We start from the raw sequence: 24,463 nt of genomic DNA on the forward strand, positions 1-24,463 counted from the left end.
CATTACCAGTATTATCTGTTTTGAAAATTGAATTCAGAGTTGACTTACTTGTTTATCATTTTCTGGTTTAGCCTGCTCACTCTAGAAACATGTTGGAGAATCACTTTTCCTTTTATCTTGAAGTCTCAGAGTAAAGCTCTTCCTTTCTTAAGAAAGAGCTAAATGTTCCAGCAATACCCAGAGACAGATCCTCTTTAAAAATACACTGGAACCATCTGCTTAACTGAAGGAAAAACTCTAATATTGTTTTCAACAGTGTATATTTTGATCTAAAATGTGTACTGCTCAAAAGGGTTCTGGGCATTGATGGTACCTCAGATGGCTTTGTAGGTACTACTTGATAGAGATGATCAGCACTACGTGTTCTTAAATCACTTTGATTCTCACTTAACCTTAAAACTACATTGAACTACAGAAGTCTGGTCTTAAATACTATTTGGTGTTTGGTGTTCAGGTTTTAGATCATTAGGCACTGTGCTTGTACTTTTAGTGAATTTCTCAAGTACAATTATTCATGTTGTGGTTTTGTAATTGCAGTAACTAACACTTCCACAATTATAAGGCTTTTGTTTTTCTGGGAAGTTCTTCCCATATCATCATCTGCTCGTTCTGTTAGAACATGATGTGTAATAAAACTGTATGAGGATTCAACTTAGAATGGTGTTAACATGTTAATTTACTTTTTGCTCAATTTTTTTTAAACTTTTGACGATTTACTATCAATAAAATAATTTTAAAACAATGTTTGAAGGCAAAAAAAATACTTGATTTATATGGCACGCTTTGAAGCTACTGTAGACAGATAGGAAACATCTGGTGACACTTTCAGTGGTAGGTCAATAGTTACAGATGGTCTGTTCTTTACAGCTGTCATCCAGCTTTGTATGCAGAGTGACTACAGTGGAAAAATCTTTTGCTGAATGAATAAACAAAACGGCACAAGGAGGCCAGCAGGCATGTATGTTTCTACAAGATGGGAAATTAAATAAGCTATAAAAATTTAAACCAAGACTAGTGTTTAAAATGTTTGTTATATTCTGGTTTGGCTTTCATGCTTTAGATCTTTCTATATGATAATTAAAGGAAGTAGATTAAAAAACAGAAGTGATAAGCAAATAAATTAAAGACTGGTTTAGGGCTGATCCTGTGTGCAGGTTTGGGGTGCTGGCTTAAGCAAAGGCTGGTGGTTATCTAGTTATAGAGTTGGCTTTTAAAATTGAAAAATGTGTTTTATAATCTTTATAAAAAGATTATGAAATTAGATTTGATGTAATGCTTGTGCAATCTTAGAACCACGTTCAATATTGAAGAACATTATGTTTTGGAAGAATATCAATGTTGAGAAATGTAAAAGTGAATTTCTAAAATGGCAACATTCTTGTTTTGTAAAAAGTAAAAAAAAAGGGGATTCTGCATTCCTCATCAATTTTTCTTTTCCCCTTCATGATGGGATGTTATATTCAGCTGGAATCAGACACTATGCAAAACAGCCGAAGAATCTCGAATTTGAGGATAAAGAGGTGTGGAGGGGAAGTGAAGAGGAGGATGAGGCTGAATGAAGTGTTAAAAGCATGATGAATCTTGCACATTAACTCCATTTTAAATTAAAAAAAAAACCACAAAGAAGGAACTTTATTAAAAGTCCAAATGCACCAAGCAGGGCAGTACTGGTAAAGACAGTTTAAATGCAAATGTGCAATTCTTGATGCTCAAAATGTTTTTCTTTATGATTTCACTCAGAGTTCCTGAATCTTGATCATATGTTAATGAAATGTGCCTATTATGGTTTTAGTGAAGTTCAGCCTCTAGAAAGAAACAAGCAGATTTCTAGGCTCAGTCACTTGTAAGGCCATTTAATCCTATCCACTGACGTTGAAAGCTGTTGGGCAGGAATAAAAAGAATCAAGGAGGTGGATTATTTGGCTCATTTTAGTGTGCACCGTGCTTGTACTACAGTGTGCTCTGCATTTGTTTCTCAAAGTCTACTCAGATATTTAAAGGCGAATAAAAGTGGTGCTCTGATTATGCTTTATAGAGCATCTGTATCCTTAGTTTTACTCCATCCACTTGCTCATGAGCATTTTATATTCTACTGCTATGATTAGGTTCTCATTGAGGGATTTTTTTCTCCTCTCTCCCCATCCCCCCTTCCTGCTTCTCAGTGGTTTGGCTTAAAATGCAGCCTTCTTGTTGCAATGCCCTTACACTGCCTTGCCCAGCTACACGGTATCTGAAAAGTGCCTTGGCTGTATCTGCTGCCAAAGAGCTTTGCCTGGTCATGCATAAACCTGCTCCAAATGCCATTTGGTTTATAGAGATGTTGGCATTCTCTGTTGTCACTGGGATGCGTTTCCTTGCATCTGTGCCCCTTGACTTGGTTTCCTTCAACTTCCAAGCTGAAACTCTGGATTACTTCATCGTCAAGAGCTTGAAAGTTACGAGTGAAAGGAGCATGTTCTCTCACTGTGAGCTTTGGGATGCAAAATTGTGGCTTTCCAATTTCATCTCAGGTGAACGTGTTTCTGTCAATTTATGGGAATATGGACGTGTGCCTTCCCGGGATACCTGCATTGACTGGCAGTTTGTTCAGTGGAAGGGCAGAAAAGTATTTGACTGTCAAAAGGCAGAGAGCAGCGGCTGTCTTGGAGCATTTCTATACTGGCTTGTCAGAGTTGTGCCGTGTGCTTTGTATCCCTGTGTTTAGAAGACAGTTTGCTGTGAAATACCAGTTTACCTAATATGGTTTAAGAACTTTGTGGGTTTTTAAAAAATTCTTTAGATTACATACAGACCATCTTTGGATCATCTGGACAAAGGTGCCAAAAATCATGTATTTTAAAGTTTATCTTTCTGTTCACAGGTGGAAATAAGCTTATAAAAGGCTGAGCATTTCTGCCTGGTGGCTGTCGTGAGAAGACCTTCACCAAGCTGTGTGGGGACGTTCTTTGAGCTTCCACTCTTATGTCTCTAATGGACAAACACAAAGTGAAGCGGCAACGTCTGGATCGCATATTTGAAGGTTGGACATTTCAGTTTCTAATGTTCACTGTGTTAATTTTGTGGAATACTGATATTTCTGAAGACTGGAACTTTTGTTTTGGTCATTCAATGTATTTTTAATTGAGTTGTAGTTCCTGTTGAGATAACATTGAATGTGCACAAATGCTTTTTTTTGGGTGAAAATGGATTTAGACAAATAAAAGAAACTAGTGTGTGACCTATTCTACAGTTGAGTTGGCTTTCATCTTAGCATTTTACAACATTCTACCCAAACACTGTGAAAGATTTTGGGTTTATTTAAAACAACAATTACAAAAGGGTAAGATGACCACATAGTGCTCTTGGGAGTTATTCTCTACAGGCTTGCTTCATGTAGATAGATTTAACACCTTGTATCTGATCCTTGAAAGGAAGTAAAAAGTCAAATGAAAACAAAACAAAAATTGCAGGAGACCCCCAAATGTTAAATGAGTATTAATAAAAATAGCCTGAATTCTAGTGAAAGGAGTTGTAATCATTTGGGTCTGTCATTTTACCTTAAGTCACAAATGATGAATTGCACACTCCTGGTTTCTCTCCAAATGGGCCTTTAGAGCTGGTATGAAAGCAGGTCGAGGGATAAGGTATAATTTTTTTTAGAATATACATGATTGATCTGGACTAAATTAATTTTTATATTAAAATGTTAATTTCTCAATAGAAGATAAGGGAATAGTTAATTTCTTTTTGACATGATGGGAGACAGTGTCAAGACTGGTGGGTACATGGTCTCTGCATCATGTCTAATGATGTGAACTGCAGGTTTAAGATTTGCTCCTCCACATGTTGGTCTTGAGACCCTTTCCCAGCAGCTGTGTTGTGTGAGCAGTCCCCGGCAGTGGATTTTTACCCCATTCTTTGTGCCAATATGAGTGTGACCCTACAATGAGCTACACTGAGAAAGCAACTCATACCAAGACCACCTTTTGTTGGCATATTTTCTTCAGTCCAGGTCACTGTTCAGCTGACAGAGCAGTTGCAGTTGGAAAAGCTCAGTGTGAGATTTGCTGGGACTGTTTAGCCTAACACAGCCAGAGAAAGGGACATTTCATCCAAGCATCAAAGGGTGCAGTTCCACATTCAGTTTGGGTGATTAATCTCCTTGTCAGTCTCTTCTAAAACTGGCCAAGGCCACCCATGGTTGCCAGTTCCAGACTGTTGTTGTGTCCCACCTAGACTGGTTGGCCAAGTGGCCAGTTGAACCTGCTCACTGGAGAATGATCCCTGCTTAGAGAAATGGGGAACTGACTGTGGAGGACCAGGAAATTGGGAAGGCTCCCCCACTTTCTGTGCATGTCTGCAGCTGGATCAGTTAGAAGTGGCCTAGGAGTGTGCATACTCCTCTCCTCTGTTCCCAGTCTCAGTTCCCCATCCTTGAGTTTATGTATCGACCTCTTCAACAAAAAATGGAGAATATTAACTTTCTTTTTTTTTGGCCTGTGTTAGTCAGCTGAATCAGCAAATCGTGAGGAGGAATGACAAACCTGTCCCTTTTGATGGCAGCCAGAAGTTAGAGCTGCTCAGCCCACTCAGTGCAATTTCAGCCTCCTTCTGGCCTTATTATATTGAGGCACAGAACAACGTAAGAGGCAAGAAGTCTGTGATGACGTGGGAAGGAACATTGCCAGGGACAGAGGTGACAGACCAGCAGCCACTGTGACTGAAATAGCAGTGGCTTCCCCCAGACTTCGTGCTCACATCCAGTGATGGTGTTTAATCAGTGCCTTTTGTCTGGCGTCATTTTCCCAGCCCTGCACAAATCACTGCATCTTATGGTAAAATCTGTGTGGCCATGCAATGGAGGGAATTGATCTACTTGAAAAGTAATGTAGGAGAAAAAGGGGGTTTTTTTAGCCACCTCTCTGCTTCCTTAATCCCATTTACCAAATAGCCAAGTTGGAAAAATAGAGTGGGAAGGCCAGGCAGAAGATGATCAGGAGGAGAGGGGGGTGAAACAATGGATATGGAAACATGCTGAAATTTTATTGTTATGGGAACCCAGTTTGGCTCTTCAAAATGCTGGAGCTGTTTTGCTCTTGCGTGTCTATACGTTCAAATGTTCTTTGAGGCTTGTAAACACATTTCCCTGGCTGATGATTTCAAATTGTGTAAAAAAGGATAAAACTAGGGGGTTGGTTTGTTTTATAATGGCATTTCTCTACATGTGGTCCTCTTCAGGTTTAAAAATTAATTATGCAGAATTGTTCTCTGGTATATGTACCTTTCACAACACAACCTAAATATTTTATATTTTAAAAATATGCATGGTGTTTTACAAAGCTCAGGGAATGTAATGAGCTGTAGAGCTATTAAAGGTGGTTTATCTTCTTGGTCAGCTTTTCTGTTCATCAGTTTGTACATAGCCTTCTTTTGAACTTTCCCTTGGAAGAGAATATTTTAAAGATGCACTTTATTTCTATTGCAAGTTCAATTAAAAATAGGCTGCAATAACTTGCTAATTACTACTAACTATGTATTTTTTCATGAATTCTTGAACATAATGTGAGATGGGCAGACATTAACACATTATTTTGTCCATAAAGAGCCATTCTGGTGGTGCCATACAGCACTTCATCACTGTCTGTATCTGTTCGAGGAGGGGATGGTAATTAGTTGAAATTCAGTTTCTGAAAAATGAGTGTTGTGGGCCTGATTCTCAAATTGAAATGCTCACATTGGGAACATGTGCACAGGGTTGCACACAGCTTTTTCTTTAGACTTTGAGCTTTTTGTGTGGCATTGATGGATTATCACAAGCGCTCTTGGAAGTTCAGTAACTGCGTGCACAGTGTTATTCGAGTTGGACTGCTTTCCTGTGCCTCTAGGTAGCTTGCACACTTGCTTGTAGCAGCTAATCATGCAAATTAAGCAAACTGATCAGGCATCACTGGATTTACTACCAGCCTGTGAACTAATGACAGTGTGGTGGTAGTACTGCTAAATTGCAGCTGATACCCAATACAGAAAAAAGCCCCTGTTTCTATTACTTTGGGAGCAATTAGTTCTCTCTTAATGTGGCTGAGTAAGTGATTTTGTCTCTGAGGTACCTATGATCCCCTTTGATGATTTCTTAAATATGAAATTGAATATTTGCTTTTAATCCCAAAGCTGTTTGCAAGTACATTTTTTTGTGCACATTTCAATGCAAGACTGAAAGAAGTCTGTCCCTTAAAAAAGCCAGGTATTAAATTCTGGTTTCTAACTTCCACCAGTAACTGTGAATTACGCTTAGGCATAAGGACTTGATTCGAGGCACTCTGAGATGCTAATATTAAACTCACTTCACAATTTGTAAAATAACATTTCGGATTCTTCCCTTGGAGTTAAATGGTATCAAGACATGTGAAAGATTAATTAGTTACTGATTATATTTTTCTTTGTCCCCCTCTCCGGTGATGCTGGTGATTGCAAAGCATAATTATAGTAGTATACATTTGGCAGAACAGTTGGAAGTGTCACAGTGCAAAAATAAAATGTGTTCATTTTGTGGGTAATTTGAAAAATTCAAAATGTTTTTGGCATTTTGAAAAGTTGTTATCTCTAATTAAGGTATTATTGTGCTTTATATTGTAACAAACTGTAAACAATGCTGTTTATTTGCTTATATTCTAGAAATCTTTAATTAAATGTGTGTATGTTTTACTGACCATTGCTTGGAAGTTACCTTGGGATGTCTGACTTCTGTTGCAGTTGCTGGGTGCTAATAGATGAAGCAGGAAGGAACAGAAGGTGGCTGCATGCAGGGGGAATGTCTGAATTATCTGTGAACGGGCTTGGTGAACACTGTGAATTATCTCTAAATATATTACTATATATTGATTATACACTGCTTTTGGTGGGTTTCCAAGCTTTAGGGAACGCTGGTGGAACTGGGAGGAAGAAAGGGGCTTCTCTCATTTCTTCTTGCTTGTTTGCACAGGTATTAGGGATTAAAGTACAAAACAATGCTGGAAATGTAACTGGAAAATTGAGTGACTTTCCCAATTGCTTGAAACCAGGAATTGCTTCACAGAGCACCTCATGTGATATTTATACAGCAAAGACTGCAATGTGTACCAAGTACAAGTCTTAAGTACAAGTCTGTGAAGACCCTGTCTGCCCCAAGACAGATGTTCTTTTTTTTTTTTTGTCTTCTGGTTTTGATGAAGCAAAAAGCATTGCAGCACTCAGAATGCTCAAACAATCATTTCCTTTTTTTTTGGTTTTTCCTTTTTATGCAGCACTAGTATTCATCTTAATGTTATTCTTTATATGCATGTTGCCTTTCAAAAAGTGCTCAGAAGAAAACCTGGAATGTATTTTAGCTATTTTAACAGTGATGCTTTATTACCTAAGAAATGAAGAGTTGGCCAGGATCATAAATTGGAAAAGAAAGTGCATATTAATGGGATGAACTTCTGAATTTTCAGATAAAATCTCTCATCTTTGCTTTTATGAAGGGCAGCCTTTCTTTGGGAAGGTTTGATTACTGGCAAATACCCAAGTGTGATGCACTTGGAAGGACAGTAAAAGTGCATGATAAATGAATAGTTTCTTCTCAAGGATATGGCCTGGGCTTTCCTTCCCTATAAGGAAACATCTCTGTTTTTAGAGCTTCTTTTTTCTGCTTGAGATTTAATAAGGTGAATCTTCAATTCATAGTTGATGTGGAGTATGTTGGTGGTTCCAGGAGGAATGCAGAGGAAAAAAACTGGATATGAATTGAATTTTTTGTCTTCCCAAATTGATAGAGAAATCTTGTAATAAAGAGTGACTTAGTTAAAAAAAAAATGCATTCACTTTCCTGATTTATTTTTCTTGTGCATGTAATAGCTTGGCTTCTTAACAAGTGGAAGGTACCAGATTGACAAATACCAAGTGTTTTTTTCATGACCGTTGATGGATCCTGTGTAGTTTGTGTAAACTGTGATGTGAGCCCTTGCAGTTGTGAATGAGGCACTTAAGTTTTCTGCATATTAATAAGAAAGATGGCCTACTTTGGCAAGGTCTGGGCTTTCCCTGAATTTCAAAAAGGATTTTTACTAAAGTTGTTCTGTGCCATGTAAGTTGATCTGTACATAAGAGGAAGGAGGAATAAATGTTGCCACAGAGTGCCCTTAGCTCTTTCTTATGCAAGTGGGAATTGCAGATGTCAAGTTCTTTGGAGAGCAAGAGCTATCAATTTTCTTAACTGGCATCCAAATTTGAACACGTTCTCCATTGTCTCATTTGCTACATACATTGGAGAATGAAAGGAAATAATAAAATGCACAGACAATGGTAAATCACAGAGTACTTTACAGAGTTTTCTTCCTGTGTACTGATCTTAGTACTGGGCATACTAAATATGCCAAGTGTTTCTTAAAAAGGGATTAATGGGCTGCCTCATTGCTTGGTGTCTGACAGACTTCGGAAGGCGGCTTAGTGAAGGATTAGGACAGCAGAGGGAGCTCAAAGATTCCTAATATTTTATCATTTGTTTCCTAAGTCAAAGTAGCTCCTTTATAAAGTACCAATTAACCTTTGCAAAAATATGATTTTCTAACCTTAAGTGCCTTCGGCAAATACATAAGGATTGGAACTGGAGTAAATTCCTTTTCTCTGTAGCAATCCAGTGTAAATTAAATTAGGAATCAGGTAGTAAGACCTACCAAAATCTTTCTGAAGGAACAGCCATCAGACCTTTCAGCTGTAGCAAAGGAAAGTGTTTAAGCAAGTAGAGTTTTCTATGATTGACCTATAGAAGAATATTTTATAAGTAAACCAATTTACATTCAGATACAAGTTTTTTAACATAAATGCACACTTCTGTGTATTGCATACAAACATGTTTTAACAATTCAACACTCTTTTTCTGTGTTTTCCTTGTAAGAACTTTGAATGTATTTTTGAATATCTGGTAATATGGAGCATTATGTAAAAGTTGCCTTCAAAGAACAGGGAGGATATTCTAAGGATTAAGATAAATTGACTATAATAAAATAATAAAATAACAAATGGTGCTACCAGGAATCTTCACATAACAAGATCGTTTGCCACTTTCCAAAGGAAAATTATCTGTATATTTGGGTTATATTTACCCTACTGCAAAAGCATCCTTTATCTCATTACAATTATAGTTGAAATGCTTATGCACAGGCTTGTGTTTGGTTTTTGGCTTTGCCCTTAATATCAGCCCAAGGTGTTTTTTAGCTTTCCTTTGGCTTGCTGCAGTAACCTGCTTTTGCAACCTGAGTCCTCTAGGCAGCCTTTGGATTTGCATCCACTTCAGTACTGCAATGTTGCAGAGGTATTACAGTAACAGTGCAAGCTGTATGAAAAGAGAATTGGCTTAGAAGCCCATTTTGCCCTAAATGATACTAAACAGTAGCTGCTAATGAAAAGCATTACTTCAGTAAGAAAATTTGAGGAGAAAAAGATCTATGGAGAAAAGAATCTCACTGAGATTTTTAAGTTCTGCTGAAACATTCATGCCACTTATTTAAGTTTTGGATGTTGTAAAGAAAAACTGCAATTTTGTGGTGTCCAGCATTATGCATTTTATCTGTGTTGTCACATTTTGATTGAATAACATTTTGAAATAAAACACTGCTTGCTTATGACAGCAGATATGTTCAGCTGTGATCTATCTAGAATGCTGCATCTTGACAATGTAGTAAAGTCCGAGTAGTTTCTCTTAATTTTAGTGTCAAAGACAGTGTTAAATACAGAAAATAATATAGCATGACACTGATTTTACAGGGTTGTAATAGTTGTGTATGTAATATCATAGATTGAGTCAGAATCCAGTACATAACCACACCTCATCATCTAATTCCTGAATAATCTCCAGAGAATTTATTCTTCCTATTCTCCTATTAATAAAAATATTTTCAGACTAAATATTTAGCTTTTATACAGTGCAGATGAGTGCCTTATAAAACTTTTAAAAGCTTTAGAAGTCTTTAAGTACTTGATGGTAATAGGTACTTATTTCTGCCTGGGGTCAGGGAAGATGCTCTGATGTTGCTTTACACTCTGCTCTGGAAAACTGAACTGTACAAAGATTTAAGTGTCTAGGTAAACATACTGAAGAATTTACATAGTCATCTAATTAAAGCAGTCATGTTCAGCTTTCACAGAGGCAATTCCCATCCTTAGAGAAGTGCAGTCTGAGACGCAAAAAAGGATTTTGTTTCCTCCCTTAGCACAGTCAGGATGGGAGTGCGATTACGCAAGTGGAAACAAGAAAACAAAAGTGGAGACAGTCTTTTAGTGCTGGAGGCTTCTGCTGCTCCATTCTTGTGTCCTCCCTCGTTCCACGAGGTCAGTACTGGACTTGAATGGTGCCTGCCTCTCCTTAAACAGAAGGAATTGCATGGAGGCGTTGCCAGGGAAGGAGTATCTAGCAGAGAAAGTCATTGTGGTCTGATGGACCGGTCATTTGGAGTTAAGAAACCTGTGTTTTATCTTGTAGCTCTCTGAAGTCAGGTAGCAGGTTAGGAAAACAAAAGCTGCCTATGCATCTTCTTTTTCTGTGACAGAAAGCAGTCAGTCAGAGACGTTCTGGGATATAAATAGCAGCAGGCTGTTGTAATACTCATGGAATCCCTTTAAAACACGAGGCTTTGCTAATTGTGAAAATACCTGGCACTTACTGCAGGTGAAAACATGCCCTTTTGGTACCAGTGGAGATCCAGAACTCTGCAGTGGTTTGTGGCCCTGCTCAGATACCTAAATAAAAAGGTTCTTTCTTCTGCCCTTTCCTATGAGAACTAAATTTAAATTGCTTGTGACTTTGAGCAGATGTATTTGGGATTTTTTTTAAGCCAGAAATTAGCTGTTAAAAATTATTCATCCTTCTCGTTTCCCTGATGCTTATTTTTCAAAGTATCCTCCCATGCACTGAATTTTCAGACCTCTCATTCTACCAATTAAGTGGAGACACAGCAAAAATACTCAACAAAAATTACAGGCAATGGCAGTAGGAGAGCAAAAGATGAAGAGTAAAGACTCTTTATTCTTTTGATCCTACCTGTATTTTTCAGAAGGTTTCCTCGTGTGCTAGATGATGACACTCAAATACAATTAGGCTATGACTCCTACTAATAGGTAATCAAGAATAATTATAAGTGTTAATTAAATACATGATAAATGCCTCTTTTTGTCAAGGAGTGCACATTTGAAGAAATAGTTTTATTAAGTGCTAAGAAAACTTTTTCCCAGGCAATTTTATCACTATTTCTTGTTCCCTGCTGTTCCTTTCTGCCTTGAAGATTGCATCAGTTGCACGCATGTGGTTTTTTCCTGGGTATCAAATACCACTTAGGCAGGTGTTGCTTAATTTCCACAACATCTGCCAGTCATTTTTGGTTGTTGTTGTTAGTTTAGCTAACCTGCAGATGGTCATGTTTGCCTGTTTGTGCAGTGCTCCACAGACTCCCATGCTTGTTCCCCGAGTGCTGCCCTGCACTTCCATGCAGGCATCACCAATTTATCAAACTCAAATAATTTAGTAACAGTTACATCTTCTTGCAATAAACAAAAGCAGCTGTGCTCTAGCTATCCTTATCTGCATGAATGCATAGATTGTAAAGGGCTTATCTGACAGACAAGACAGAAGTTTAGAATTTCAAACTGGAATTTAGGGCATGTAAGTCAGAATGAGTCTACGCTGATGTTTAGAAACAATATAATAATGCAGAGAATGAATTAGTTACCATAGTAACTGCTTTGTTTTAATAATTTGGTGGGGCAATGAATAGAAGGATCTCAGAAAGAAGTAGTATCACTCTTAATTACATGTTGTGCAAGGAGAGAGGTTTTGTTCATTAATAGTGGAAATTAATTTGATTTTATAACAGATTGAAGAATGAATATATAAATTTTGCTTTGGAAAGGCAATAAGAATGATTTACAGGTTTTTTTATTCTTATTTTTTCTACCCCCTGGGAAAAACATAATCACATTTTACATTTTATTATGGCAATGCAGGTTATTGATTTCTTAACAATAAAACATGCTCAATATATTGCATTGTAAGCGTGGCTTCAATCTGTGTGCTGTTATTTGTTGCCTGGCAGTTGTTGGCAGCCTAGCAACGTGCTTCAGTCCAGATCTGCAAAAGGATACAGACACGCAAAGTTAGGAGTTACGGGGAAGGCAGGTTTCTCAGTACTTCAAAACCCATCTAAAATCATCAGCACCTTGAAATCCCTTTGCACTTTATGGATGATATTCAAGTGCACTCCACACTTTCAAGATCACAGAATGGCTTGGAAGCGACCTTAATGATCATCTGATTCCAACCCCTCTGCCATGGGCAGGGACACCTTCCACTACACCAGGTTGCTTGAAGTCCTGACCTTCTTAATTTTCTTTCCTTTTGCAGTTTTGAGCAGTTTCGTGTGCATTTTGTGCTTAAGACAAGGCAGGATTCTCGAACTGAATGAGCTCTTTCGGAGGCAGATGCAGAGCGAGCAAAAGCCTTCTGTGCTCACAGGCACACGAGTCAGCTGGAGCCTGCTTTGCAGAAAGATGGAGGCACAGTGATGCTTTACTCCAGAAATTCATGTGCAGGGCATGTCCCAGCACCTCGCACAGATGCCTGTGTGCTGACGAGGCCGTGGCTGGAGACTGGCAGGTGTCATGGAAGGGATTACTGCTGCTGTCCTACTGGAGCCTTTCACGGAGCACGGCCTCTAATTTGTGTCTGCGTTCTCATCTGGTGCCCTTTATTTTTTTTTTTTTTTTTATTTTCTCCTTAATGAAACTTGCAGGAACTTAATTCTCCTTGAGACTACTGGCAACTTTTGGCTGAAATTTGCTGTTGAGTTAGTGATTTAATTAAGAGGGCCCAGCAGGTTGATGGACAGACACAATTAGGTGAGCCTGGCTGCCTTTGAAAATCTGTCTGAAAGTTGCTTAGATATTGCAGACAGAAATAAGGAGTGCCACCTGATTACTCCTTGGCCAAGGAAGTGATGTCCATTGCCAAACTCAAATCATCTTCCCTCCCTATACCAGGGAGTCTTAAAGCTGTTTCGCAAAGCATTGCTCTTAACAGTGGCTCCTCCATAGGTAAGGGTGTCTTCCCAGGAGCAGGGAAACCCAGGTTATCATCGATCCAAAGCTCACTAGTTTTTTGAAGGGAGGTTTGTTACCCTTCCTCTGTTGTTTGCTGCTATGTGCCAGGAAATGCAAGCTCAACTCATTGTGTCAGGGGGAAAAAAGGAATAACTAAACCCAGTAATGACTCAGGAAGGGAAATTCAAGCTTCTCTGTTTCTAGTGCTTCTGTGTATGTAAATTTTGGAATGAGATTTTCTGTGTATGTAAATTTTGGAATGAGATTTAAAACTGTGGACTGTTTCTTCTCTTTGAGGTGAGTGCTCCTATCACTGGGCTGTTCATATCCTTGATGCCTCCTCTCTGGTCTCATAAGAAACTTGCCCTGATAAAATATTTCTAAAAGCAGTGTATGGTACACTTCCTTCCTTCTTCCCTTACTTAGCTATATCTAAATAAAATTAAATTGTGATGTTTTTGAAATGGACACTAACTTGGTTTGAACTTTCTTTGGTACCTAATCCTTCACTAGAATTCTGAAATGTTTGTTAGTATAATCTTAAAGTTTACAAAATCCTTTCCTGTTTAATTTTTGTGTGTCAGTCTGTGAAGCTTCTCAAAATGTCAGATGATTAGATGAGTTTTTCCCCCCATCCAAGATGTTAATGCAGGGAAGTAAAAGGAAGTTCATTCCAGAGGTGCAAACATCCAATGAAGAATTTTTTAGTCAGTTGCTTCCTTTTATCTGTGTTAACCATAAATCAGTGGTTATTTTATAGGTTCCTTGTGATTACAGTAATCAACAACATGATTGTATCCTGGAATAGTTGGTGGAAGAAACTTCATAGCAACCCCTTAAAGGCACTGGTGCATCTGATAGTGGTCTTGCAGTCAAATGTGGTCTTCAGTTGCCATTTTCCCTGCAATTCTGAGTCTCATCATCTTTGTTTTTCTGTTTCTCTTTTCTCATGAGGAAATAAAATAATTTTTGTTTCATTTCTGGTTTTCTGATGTTTCTTAAATTATTCTTTGTGATATGTTTTTTTCGCTTGGTGATACACAAGTGGATTTCCACGGAAATTCATTAGCATTAAATGTTAACTTTTTAATTTAATGTTCAACTCTATTCCATTCACTCTGACTTTATTTAAAGACTTTTTATTTAGTCTTTTATGAATGGAAGCACTTGCACATATGATGCTAAGTCATAGTTTTCCACATAGTTTAAAATTATTTAACAGTTTACTAAGGGATCACTCATGGAAAACGCTCCTGCCCCGTCTGAAGCTGTGGATTCCTCCTTTTTAAAAGAAAGACCAATGGGGTTTTCATGTCAGCTCCACTGATGGTGCCAAAGGCTTGTTGATCTTTCCTGAGCCATGAACTTCTCCAGAAGGATAATTGACTTGTACTTCCTGACACAATCATCTAATTGAAAAACATATTTGCTGAATAAAGTTTGTTGCATTGTTCTAACTAAAAACCTTGTATTTTATGCAGTTTTAAAAGCTCTGTTTAAATTATTTACAAGGCAGACTTGTAACTTAAACTTGCTTTAACTTACAGACAGGTTTATCATTTTGCATTGATAAAATTTGACAGAAAATTTTCAGATAGGATGGTGGAATTCAAAGTTAAAAAAGATAGCGTAGCCTCATTCTATACAAGTCAATTATGAACGTTGAATTTAACAGGAAAGGTTTGTACTAATAATGGTGCTAACTGAGCCCAGTTAGGCCCAGACAAGAGAACACAATTACATTTTGGAGTACTTATTTTTAATAACTTTATACATCCCTTAAAACTCCTTTTGATGTGTGTGAGTACACATACACTATATAGATCACTTGAAAATGTAATCAAATATTTTGTATCCAAAAATGAGATATTTAATTTAAAAAGCATGTTTAAACAGGTAGTTATGGTATTCTTGCACCTGACTCCTCAGTATTGGACTAACTATGACCTCTGATTTGCCTCATGTTTGTTTCCATTCCGTCTCTTGGGTCTTTGGTCTGGATGCAATTTGTATCTGTTCTCCTTTTTGTTTTTTCTTGATGCCTGAGTGTGGCAGAGCTTGTTGTGTTATCAAAGCTGGACTCTGGTTCCTGGAATTCTTTGTCTGTTTGCAGCAATTCCATAGGCCTGAACTGCCGCAAAGTACAGAAATTAAAGGCTTATCAGCATTTCTCCATAGGAGCTTAGAGGTACACTTTCTGTTGAAAATCTTTCTTTAATTTGGTATTATAATTAAACTGCACTTACATCCAGCATAAAAGGAAGTTGATTTATTGGTTGCAGTTGATTTAAAAAGCTGCTGGATACTTCTACCTTCTTTCAGCAGTATGAGTGGGATTTTTTTTGGTAAGTTTTCAAATGTAGCTGAAGCATGGGACAGACCCTGACTTAGGTTGCCAGGTTTACAGATGCCACTGTTTTTATAAACCTTAAATTGTCTTTTAAGTAAAGACTTCATAAAATAGTAGAAGCAGAGTTTTCATGATTTGTAGAAAGTCCATAAATTCTTACTTAATTTAGCTGGGCTGCTTTACTATCTGAAAGGTTGAATTGATCTAAAGGAGTTTAGCTTGGCAAAACTGCTAGAACCTCATATTTTAAGTAAATGTGCTGAAAACTGGAAAGTTCTAGAGAAGTGATTCTATGCAGCATTCCTTGGCTGTGAAGGACAGAGCAGGGGGAGGGAGGGAAAGCTAAAATTATACATAAAAGCACATTCAAACTATCATCATATCCTTGACATTAGGAGTATAATCTGTGTTGTAGATTGGCAGTAATACCTAATGATTTTGCATCCAAAACCAGATGACATTGTTCTCCCATTTGATATATGCATAATGGTTTTTTGTGGTTTCTATTCATGATGTATTTCCCTTTTAATCAATTACATTTCAATTACATTATGTCCTTTCAGTAGCATTAAAGGATTATGGCTTGAGAAAATAAAAACTAATTTGGTAAAAAAGTATAAGCTGGAAAAAATGAGTTAATTTCAAAAAACCCCACTGTAATATTCATCTACTGATGACCATTCAAGAAAGAAGAAATGCTGACACTATTGCCAATATTTTGTCTTTTATGGCACCTAAGAAACCAGGCCTTTGAACCAGGTACTCTCAAGCATCAGTTGAGTGTTCAGCTGCACCTTCTCCATTATCAAATGTTGTCCACAACAACAACCAAGTTGCTGGTCAAGTACAAGAAAATGTCTTTGCAGCACTGATTTGGTTGTATTTTACTTGCTGAAAGGTTTTTTGTTTGGCCTCCATAGAATGTAAGGGTAAGCTAAATCTTTTTCATTCTAGGTTTATTTAAGAATAATATTGGCCATATGATGTTATCAGCAAGAAGAGAATCAGCAGAGCTGCTACTAAGACAAAAATGTATCTAGACTTGAGATTTAAGCAGTTGGTCAGGTTATTTTAAGATGCACTCATCATTTGAAGATGTTCCATTAATACTTAAGATTAGCATATTTTTTAAATGGCAGGAAAGTTGATTTAAACATTTAGAGTATGCTGGATGAGATGTTTTCAGAAGTCAGTTTCTGTGAAGCTTGGCTATAATCCTCCTCAGTTTTATGTTTTTCAAATATGACAGAGTCTTCTCTAAAAACATTTATCTGGTTGAAAATAAAGTGGAAGAAAAGATTGCATGAGAAACCAGGGTGTCATTCACTGAATTTGGTGTTAGTCAATTCAGAAGTGATGTGGAAAAAATGCATTTACAGGAGTTTTATTATGATACCTATACTTAGACTGCCAAATACCATAAAAGCTTTGTGTAGCATAAGCATGGTGAGCTGTGAGCTGAATCAGGTCATTAGGAAACTCAGCACTAATTTTCTCTGGCCACTTTATTTTCTTCTAGTTCTAATTTTCATAATTTTTACTGTATTTCATAACAAGGGAAAAACCATTCTAACCTCATGCTTCAGGAACACAGTGACGTCCAGGATATCTTAATTAAATCACAAATTGCTGACAGCATATAAATTATTGATCTTGTAGCTGGGGCCTGCATTGACACTGTTGGGCTGTCTGTTCTGGCCTCTCCAGGGTTTGCCACCAGTCAAATGAGGGAAACAAGAATTCAAACAGCTGGTGTGGTGTAAAGATGAGAACTCTTCACAGAAGTAAGATACGCACTCAGGATTTTTTAGGTTTGCTGATGTGATTGGAAACTGCCTTCCTCAGGTATCCAAGCTATGAGTGGCATCCTGTAAAGACCTGGGAGGCTGGTGAGGGCTGTTGGAGTTGAAAGCAGGTGCCTTAAGGAAGCAGTTCTGGACTTGCCTGAAGTTTCTGATCCTCTCCGTGGATTGTATGTGGATCCAGCTGGCAGGCAGGAGTGGGGAGCACTAACATTTCTCCTTGCAAAAGTCTTGATGAGCTGTGCTTGAAAAGTACCTGACTCAGCACTGCACTCTACACTACTGATAGTCAGAACATCAAGTCCCTTTTTGGGAATAAGGAAGAAGATTTTGACCTACTTTAATGGAACTGTAGCACTTAAAATATTCTCTTCAGCCCTAGGATTGAAAACAGTGTCCTACTTCCCACACAGGAGTCCAAACCCCCTCTCTTGTTATCTTTGCAAGTCTGTTTCCATTCTCAATGTGATAACCAGCGGGCACCAAGTGAAACTGCTGTGTGTAGGTGTAGAAAGCATTTCTTCATACATCAGGTGAGTTAGGAAGCTCTACTGCAGGATATCGTAGTTACTGAAGTTTCACTGAAGTTGAAAAAGTGACTAGTTTTGTGGAAGAAAATTCCACTGGGTTTGCTGAAACAATTCTGATTGATAGAGCTCTTGAACGGCAAATTGCTGGTGGCAGGGAGAGAGGTTCTGAATTACTAGTCTTGCCCTTTTTACATCTTTTTTTTCCTCACTGTTTTGTTTTTTTTTTTTCTAGCAGCAGGGAAAAAAATGACCAACCCAGTTTTAGCAAGATGGATCTTTGGTCTGAACCCATGACAAGCTTTTCTTGCACCCTTGGTTGTGGAAGGCTTCTATTTTCCTTGCCCAAACTTAGTAGAACTTTGGAGGGGCCTTCAGTTCTCTGAGGCTTTCAGCCTCAATTATTAGAGTCAGAAATTAGAGCTACACTGCCCACCTGTCCATAACCCAGCACATCAATGTCTACAACTTCAGGTACCTGCTGCTGTGCATTTCTCATACTTCCTTATTAGGCCTGGCAGTGCAATAAATAATGCTTTTCACAACTTCAAATATCCATTTTATAGGTGTTGTAAAAAATATTAATTTTAGAGATCACTGTTCCATTTTTTTTTTTTTGTCTAGCTCAGAATGGCTGAAGTATTCAGAGAAAGAGAAGGAGGATATTAAAAAAAATAAAAAGTAGTTCCCTGTACTTGCAGTAATGCACAACATGGGATTGATTCATGTAGCACATCTGTGATCAGATCCCTAGAAGTGGTGTGTGATTAAAGATACAGGAGATCAGAACAAGGAGTAGCCAGCTGTGCCTAGAGTCTTTGTGGCAGCAATTTCTCCCTGTAGTTGTTTCCTTACGTGTGAAAGGATGATAATACTCACATGTCTGAGGCTTAACTCATTACTGGTTTTATAGCAAGGTGAAAAGTCTATATATACTTTAATAAAACCCCCAACAGCTATTACGGAACAGTGTTACTTAGCATTTAATAATTTGCCTATTCAAGCAACTGTCTGTATTAAGGAATAATTGAAACATATTTACAGAGCAAATTTGAAAGAAAAATAATAGCATTATCAAACTAAAAAGCTATAGCACATAATTATTATATACTTACTTCATGATTCAGCAGCTGAGCAGTTTTTGTGCATGTAAATGATTTTTACTTAATGGATTATTGCAGCAGTTGTGAGTGAGCAGCGCAGGACTCTCCGAAGGGCGTACCTTGAGGACACTGCAGCAGCAATATTTTGCTGTGTCACGAGATTTTATCACGCGTAAAGGACAGATTCCGTCATACTCGGGAGTTTTCAGATGGAAACCACAGTTACATTTCTGCTGCCAGTGTACAGCAATGCAAAATGTTCTTAAAACCAAACTGGTTCTGTTAGTGCAGGGCTATTTTTTTTTCTTTCCATTTAAATATTGCCTCATGAAGTGTCTAACTTATAACAGCAGTTATATAAACTACATCAACAAAATGAAGAAACTTATGTCTACTTACAAGAATTTTATGAGTGGTATCTTTTATTTCTTATTTTTGAAGCAGGAGCAATAAAAATATAAGTGGATTTTAGTTTGCTGTTACAGTGCTCTATATTTGTCAAGTCCTATTACTAAACAAATAGTAAAAATATTGTGTTGATTTTATTGCTTTAGAAATACAGTTACCAGAACCACTTTACTATACTTCTCCAAGATTTCCAACATGTTTGACAGTTAGTCCATAGAAGTAATTTCTCAGGTTTGGACTGCATCCAGTACACTATGGAAGTGATCTTTCTACACAGCCAGAGATTTGGGTACTAGATAAAGCAGGTATAATTTCACTAGGATGAGATTTATCTCCAGAAAAAAAAAAATTAAAAATGTAATTACCAGTAAATTGCATTAAACTGGGGATCTGCCCTAAAATAAGGGCAGTGATGCAAGCATTAACTAACACATAACAACTAACAGGCATCTGCAAATAAAAGAGGTGATGTGTCATTTCTAGAACAGTTTATCAGTCCTGGGGATGGTCTCAATTACAGCTCTGTGTCTATGCCAAGCATTCTTTATACCCCTAAGTGTGTAAAATCTACATGATGTGTCTGTAGGCTGTGTTGACTTGTGGTTTTTTTTGAAGAACAACATCTTTCTACTGCACTGATAAAGCCGAGGGAAGAATGGAGAAATATCTGGCAAACTTTGGCATTTCTGATGTAGCCTTTAATGTCAGTCCAAGAAGTAATAGAGCTACAGAGAGATGTGAAGATGCATAGAATGAAGCTGGTAAAATTGTTTGCTTTGGCCTTCCCTCAAACATCTATATGATAACAGGAAACTTTTTGTTGAACTTGATAGTCAAATAAATTAAAACAAACATTCCTACTTAAAGGAACCTCATCCCCAGCCAGAGCATAACTTTCTGGTTTATTGAAATGTAATCTCTCAAGTTGTTGAAATATAACACTAATACAAAATTTTGGGGTTTGCCAAGATGCTGTTTGATGTCTGTATTACCAAAACCCTGTTACTATTTTCACTACCCTTGGCAGTGGCTGCTTTGGTGAGGAGACACCAGTTTAGCACCCATGGGCACAGTACCTTTTAACTCTGATCCACAGAAGAAGGTTGAACAAATTCTGTGGAGAATTGCTGTACAAACTTTTTATTTCTGGCCTGAATTCAGAGTTCTGTCCCTGAGTTTAGCAGTGATGTGATGAGCCACAGTTAAGCCAGTGAGCCTCGTGAGTGAAGAAGAAAGGTCGTCTATAAATTGTCCAGGATTTTACTTGCGATGACACGATCTGGAAGTTTCTATCCTTTCTAGTCAAATGTAAAGGAACTTGTACTTTGAGTAATGCACCTCCTTTAGGTTCTTCAGGTGGTAGGAAGGATCTGAGGCTGAAAAGGACCCAGATCAACTTCCCTGGATCTGAGGTTTAGATGGGAGAGCTGGTATTCTTGAAAGCTACCCTGTTGGCTATGTTTCTGTACCTTTACAATAAAAGGAACTCATTCCTGCATCAGAGAGCGTTTAGAAGTTGAGGTGTATCTTAGGGTGTCGACTGTGCTGTATTTTTAATATTGAGGACATTACTTTCTGGAGCTCTGAACTCAACACTCTTTAAAAGCTGTGTGTGCACTTACTTTTCAGAGGGGGGACAAAGAAAAGGATATTGTGTGTTTATGCCTATACTGAAGTGTTGCAGTCCTGTTGATCTCTGTATCCATGTTGCAAACAGCTTTTCAAAATTTGGTGTTGAGGCTGAATTGCTTTATATTTTAATTTAAATCCTTGTATATTGTGGTGGCAGATCCTACAATTATTTTGTACATTAATTTTCACTTGGAGCTCAGTCTCTTGTCTGGGGTGTACAATTGCATGTTTCAGTTATGGTTTATGTGCCCATGCCTTCCTAAATACTAGAATGTCTCCAATTCTGAAATACTTTCCCTGTGGAGTCAACATACAGCCGTTCTTGTGTGTCTGCCTACCCCTGTTCTTTTTAAAGTAAGTTGTGTATCAGATATTTTTGTTTCCATTTATGTCTGATATTTTGGTGCCCTTTCTTCCTCTGTGTATCAGAATCCACTTGCATCATCCCAACTGATTTTACCAACATCCTCATTACTTATGCTCCTTCACACACTAAATTAGCATTGAATTATGTGTTGGATGAATTTGCTTGACAGATAAAAGGAAGAACATTTCTTGTGTCTTGAATGAGGAAATGAGAACAGTTAAAACATTGTGAAGGCCTGCCATCTGCAAAGAGAGACAGTATCTGTTTTCCTTGAGAAAGTGAAAAACAATGCAGTGTGCATTGCCCTGTCAGGGCATTTGCATCCTTTATGCAAGGTCCAAAAGAAGGGCTCCCAAGTATTCCTCAGTTTTTCAGATAGAGACTCCATTTATTAAACTGGCACAAACAAAAAGACATTGGTACAAGAAAATTGCATATTTGAAGGTACATATGAGCAAATGTACAGAAACAATTCCCTGATGATTCAGCTTCTACTTAGGTCCTTATCTCAGAATCCAGAGCTGCGTTCCCCTGGTCATTATTTCTTCTGTGTGTCTGTCATATTTTATATACATTTTCATCCGTGTGCATCAAGGAGGCAGAATGCCTACTCTGAGTAAGCACTTCGGATTCCATCTCCAAACTCTGCTTTAATCAATATTGTTTGCAGTGACAGAGTGCTATGTAGAGTCTCCTTTTCTTGTCTAACCTCACACGGGAAATACAACAGATGGGTTTCACCGTGTGTTTTTGGCAAGGAATAGCATGAAAATAGAAATAAACCTTATTACATATGTGCTTCTCAGCACGATGCTTGTAATCTGCAATAAATATCACTAAAAAAGTGCAAACTTATTGCCAGTTAACCATTAATCAGGGAAAAAAAGTTTAATAGAATGAGCTTGAGAGCAAATGCATTTTAACCTTTACATTAAAAACTGGTGGTAGGGTGTTTTTTTTGGTGGTCTCAGATGAGATGACAATATAACTCATGACTTTCAGCTGTCATGAGCTGAAAGATGCAGTTAAGTGTTTTTCCAGAAGCAGCAAATCCATTGTTGTGTGAGCCATATAACAAATATATAAAATATAACAGACTAAAGGAAGGAATACAATTAGAAGACAAAACTACATATCTCTAATTTTGTTTTCAACAGTACATATTTCCACAAATTACCAATTAACCTTTCAAGTGACCTGAAATCTACCATTACATATAAATCACATAGGTGTGGTAGATACTCAATGTTTTCAAGAAAACTAGTATGTTTTCTGAGCTCTAGATGATCCAACTTTTATCAAGACATTTGAGACGATAAGGTGGTTAAATAAATAAAACCACTTCCAATAAAATATTAAATCTTTAAAATACTTCCAGCTGGAATGGAGCTGATAGAGTTTGTCTGTAGTTGCCTGTGTGGGGTAAGAGTCCTGGGTACCTCGGTATCTGAGCTTGCATCCTGTCCCAGTTCCAGTGATGCAGCTGCCCTGGAGGCTTTTTGGAGGTCATAGATGAGGATGTGTGTTTATCCAGGACTATCAGCAAGATTTAATTCTAATAATGATTCATCCAGTCTCTTGGGCAGCTCAGTTCTTAGACTGGTTTGTGTGTGTTTGTACACTAAGTTAGTTATGTTTTAAAAAATCCTATCAACTAGGATAAATAAAAGCTTAAAAATATTTTTAAATTTAGAGATTAGCGGTTGCTTGACTTCTTCGGATAATGCTAGATTTCTGGACTCTGTGTGAGATGTTGTGTTCTGTAGGATAATGCACAATGGTCTTTCTACTCAGGACTGGGCAGTATTTTCCTAACAGTGATTTCTTCTTCACGTATGTCTTCAAATCTCTTCTACAAGGAGACATTAATCCCAGTGCCACCTATAGTATGTCATGAAATTCAAAACCTTTCTGGTTTTCCCATTATATATAGCAATTTTATCAATTTTGGTGGTGATCCTGGTCATTCTGTACTCCCCGATGGCCGATACAGCCTTCTCTGACCCACCACAAACTCATCAGCCATGTCAGCTGTCCCCTGAGAGAACAAAATGTTCTCTTTAAGTGAAGACTCTGAAGGAAAAATTGATGTCAAGTGTTCATTCTTCCCGTTCAATGCATCGTTTCAGTGATGTCAGTTCTGTGCTTCTAGTAAAAACAGTGAAAGAACAGTCAAGATTCAACTGCGGCAATTCCTGTAATCCCAGAGCAAATGAACCTTTTATCTTTCTGTCAGTCTGCTCAGTTGTGGATTTTACACACATATTCAACACTTTCAATTGTATATTTTGGTACTGGTTGGTTGAGTAATATCAAAAGAGATGTATCTGTTCAAATCCTGAGTAAATCAATAAAAGTGTAGAAGTGTAAGAAAACAGAATGAAAAAAAATGTTTTCTGCACATGTGGGACTTCACAGCTCTCAGTAACTCAGGTTTTGGGTTTCCTGAGTGTCAGAAGCCTTCATGCATTTGAGGCTGAGTTGGCTTCCAGAGGACACATTTCATTACACTCTCTCCCTCATCTCCCATCGTGTCTGAGGTGTGAGGTTCCTTACAGACACACGTTGCTGCTCTTGTACAGGCTTCCCTGACCAGGACAGAGGAGAACTTAAAATAGCATTAACTAATTTAATGCAACCTCTGTTTGCTTTGCCTTTTCTAATTCAGCGTTTTGTGTAAGCAATAGGTAATGTGGGGCTGGTTTTCCTCTTCAGCTTTAGTAAGACCAGAAATTTTTTTGTAAATGAGTATTTTCTTTTTTTTTAATCAGTAAGTTTCTTCATGTTATTCTCATGACAGTCCCTTGAAGACAATATTTTGGCATGGCTAGATCACAATGAGCCATAGCAAGTTGGCTTACATATTTTATTGAGACCACAGATGTTATCTTAAATGCAGGCTCTGCATTCTTATGCTCCTTTTAGTACATAAAATTTTCTCCCCCCCCCCTTTTTTTTTTTAGGAGCTTCAACTGCACTAAACAAAATTTTAAGCAGGTATTTCCATTGTAACAATATCTAGCTAATTAATAAAAAATTGCAAATCAGCATATTAAACCTCAAATATTTTCATATAACATTCCTATTGCCTCATGCTATGTCTATTTGTTCTTGTTCCCTCATCCCTTTTGGTTGACTCTTCAAATATAAAAAATCTACTCTTCTGTATTTTTGTAAAATCCCATTTCCCT

The 24,463-nt window shown here is 37.6% G+C and overlaps 1 protein-coding gene across 4 annotated transcripts in view; it reads left to right on the forward strand.

Moving 5' to 3' along the window:
* The window catches only part of CTBP1 (C-terminal binding protein 1), a 232,606-nt gene that overhangs the window by 46,466 nt on the left and 161,677 nt on the right, over positions 1–24,463 (forward strand). For all 4 annotated transcript variants that reach the window (XM_008645106.2, XM_017727765.1, XM_008645105.2 and 1 more), the window contains exon 2: positions 2,861–3,019. In XM_008645106.2, coding sequence (XP_008643328.2) covers positions 2,962–3,019 — 58 coding nt within the window. In that variant the 5' untranslated portion in view covers positions 2,861–2,961. The remainder of the gene's footprint in view (positions 1–2,860; positions 3,020–24,463) is intronic.

This window comes from Corvus brachyrhynchos, unplaced genomic scaffold (genome assembly GCF_000691975.1).
Source record: "Corvus brachyrhynchos isolate BGI_N302 unplaced genomic scaffold, ASM69197v1 scaffold80, whole genome shotgun sequence".
NCBI lineage: Eukaryota > Metazoa > Chordata > Aves > Passeriformes > Corvidae > Corvus > Corvus brachyrhynchos.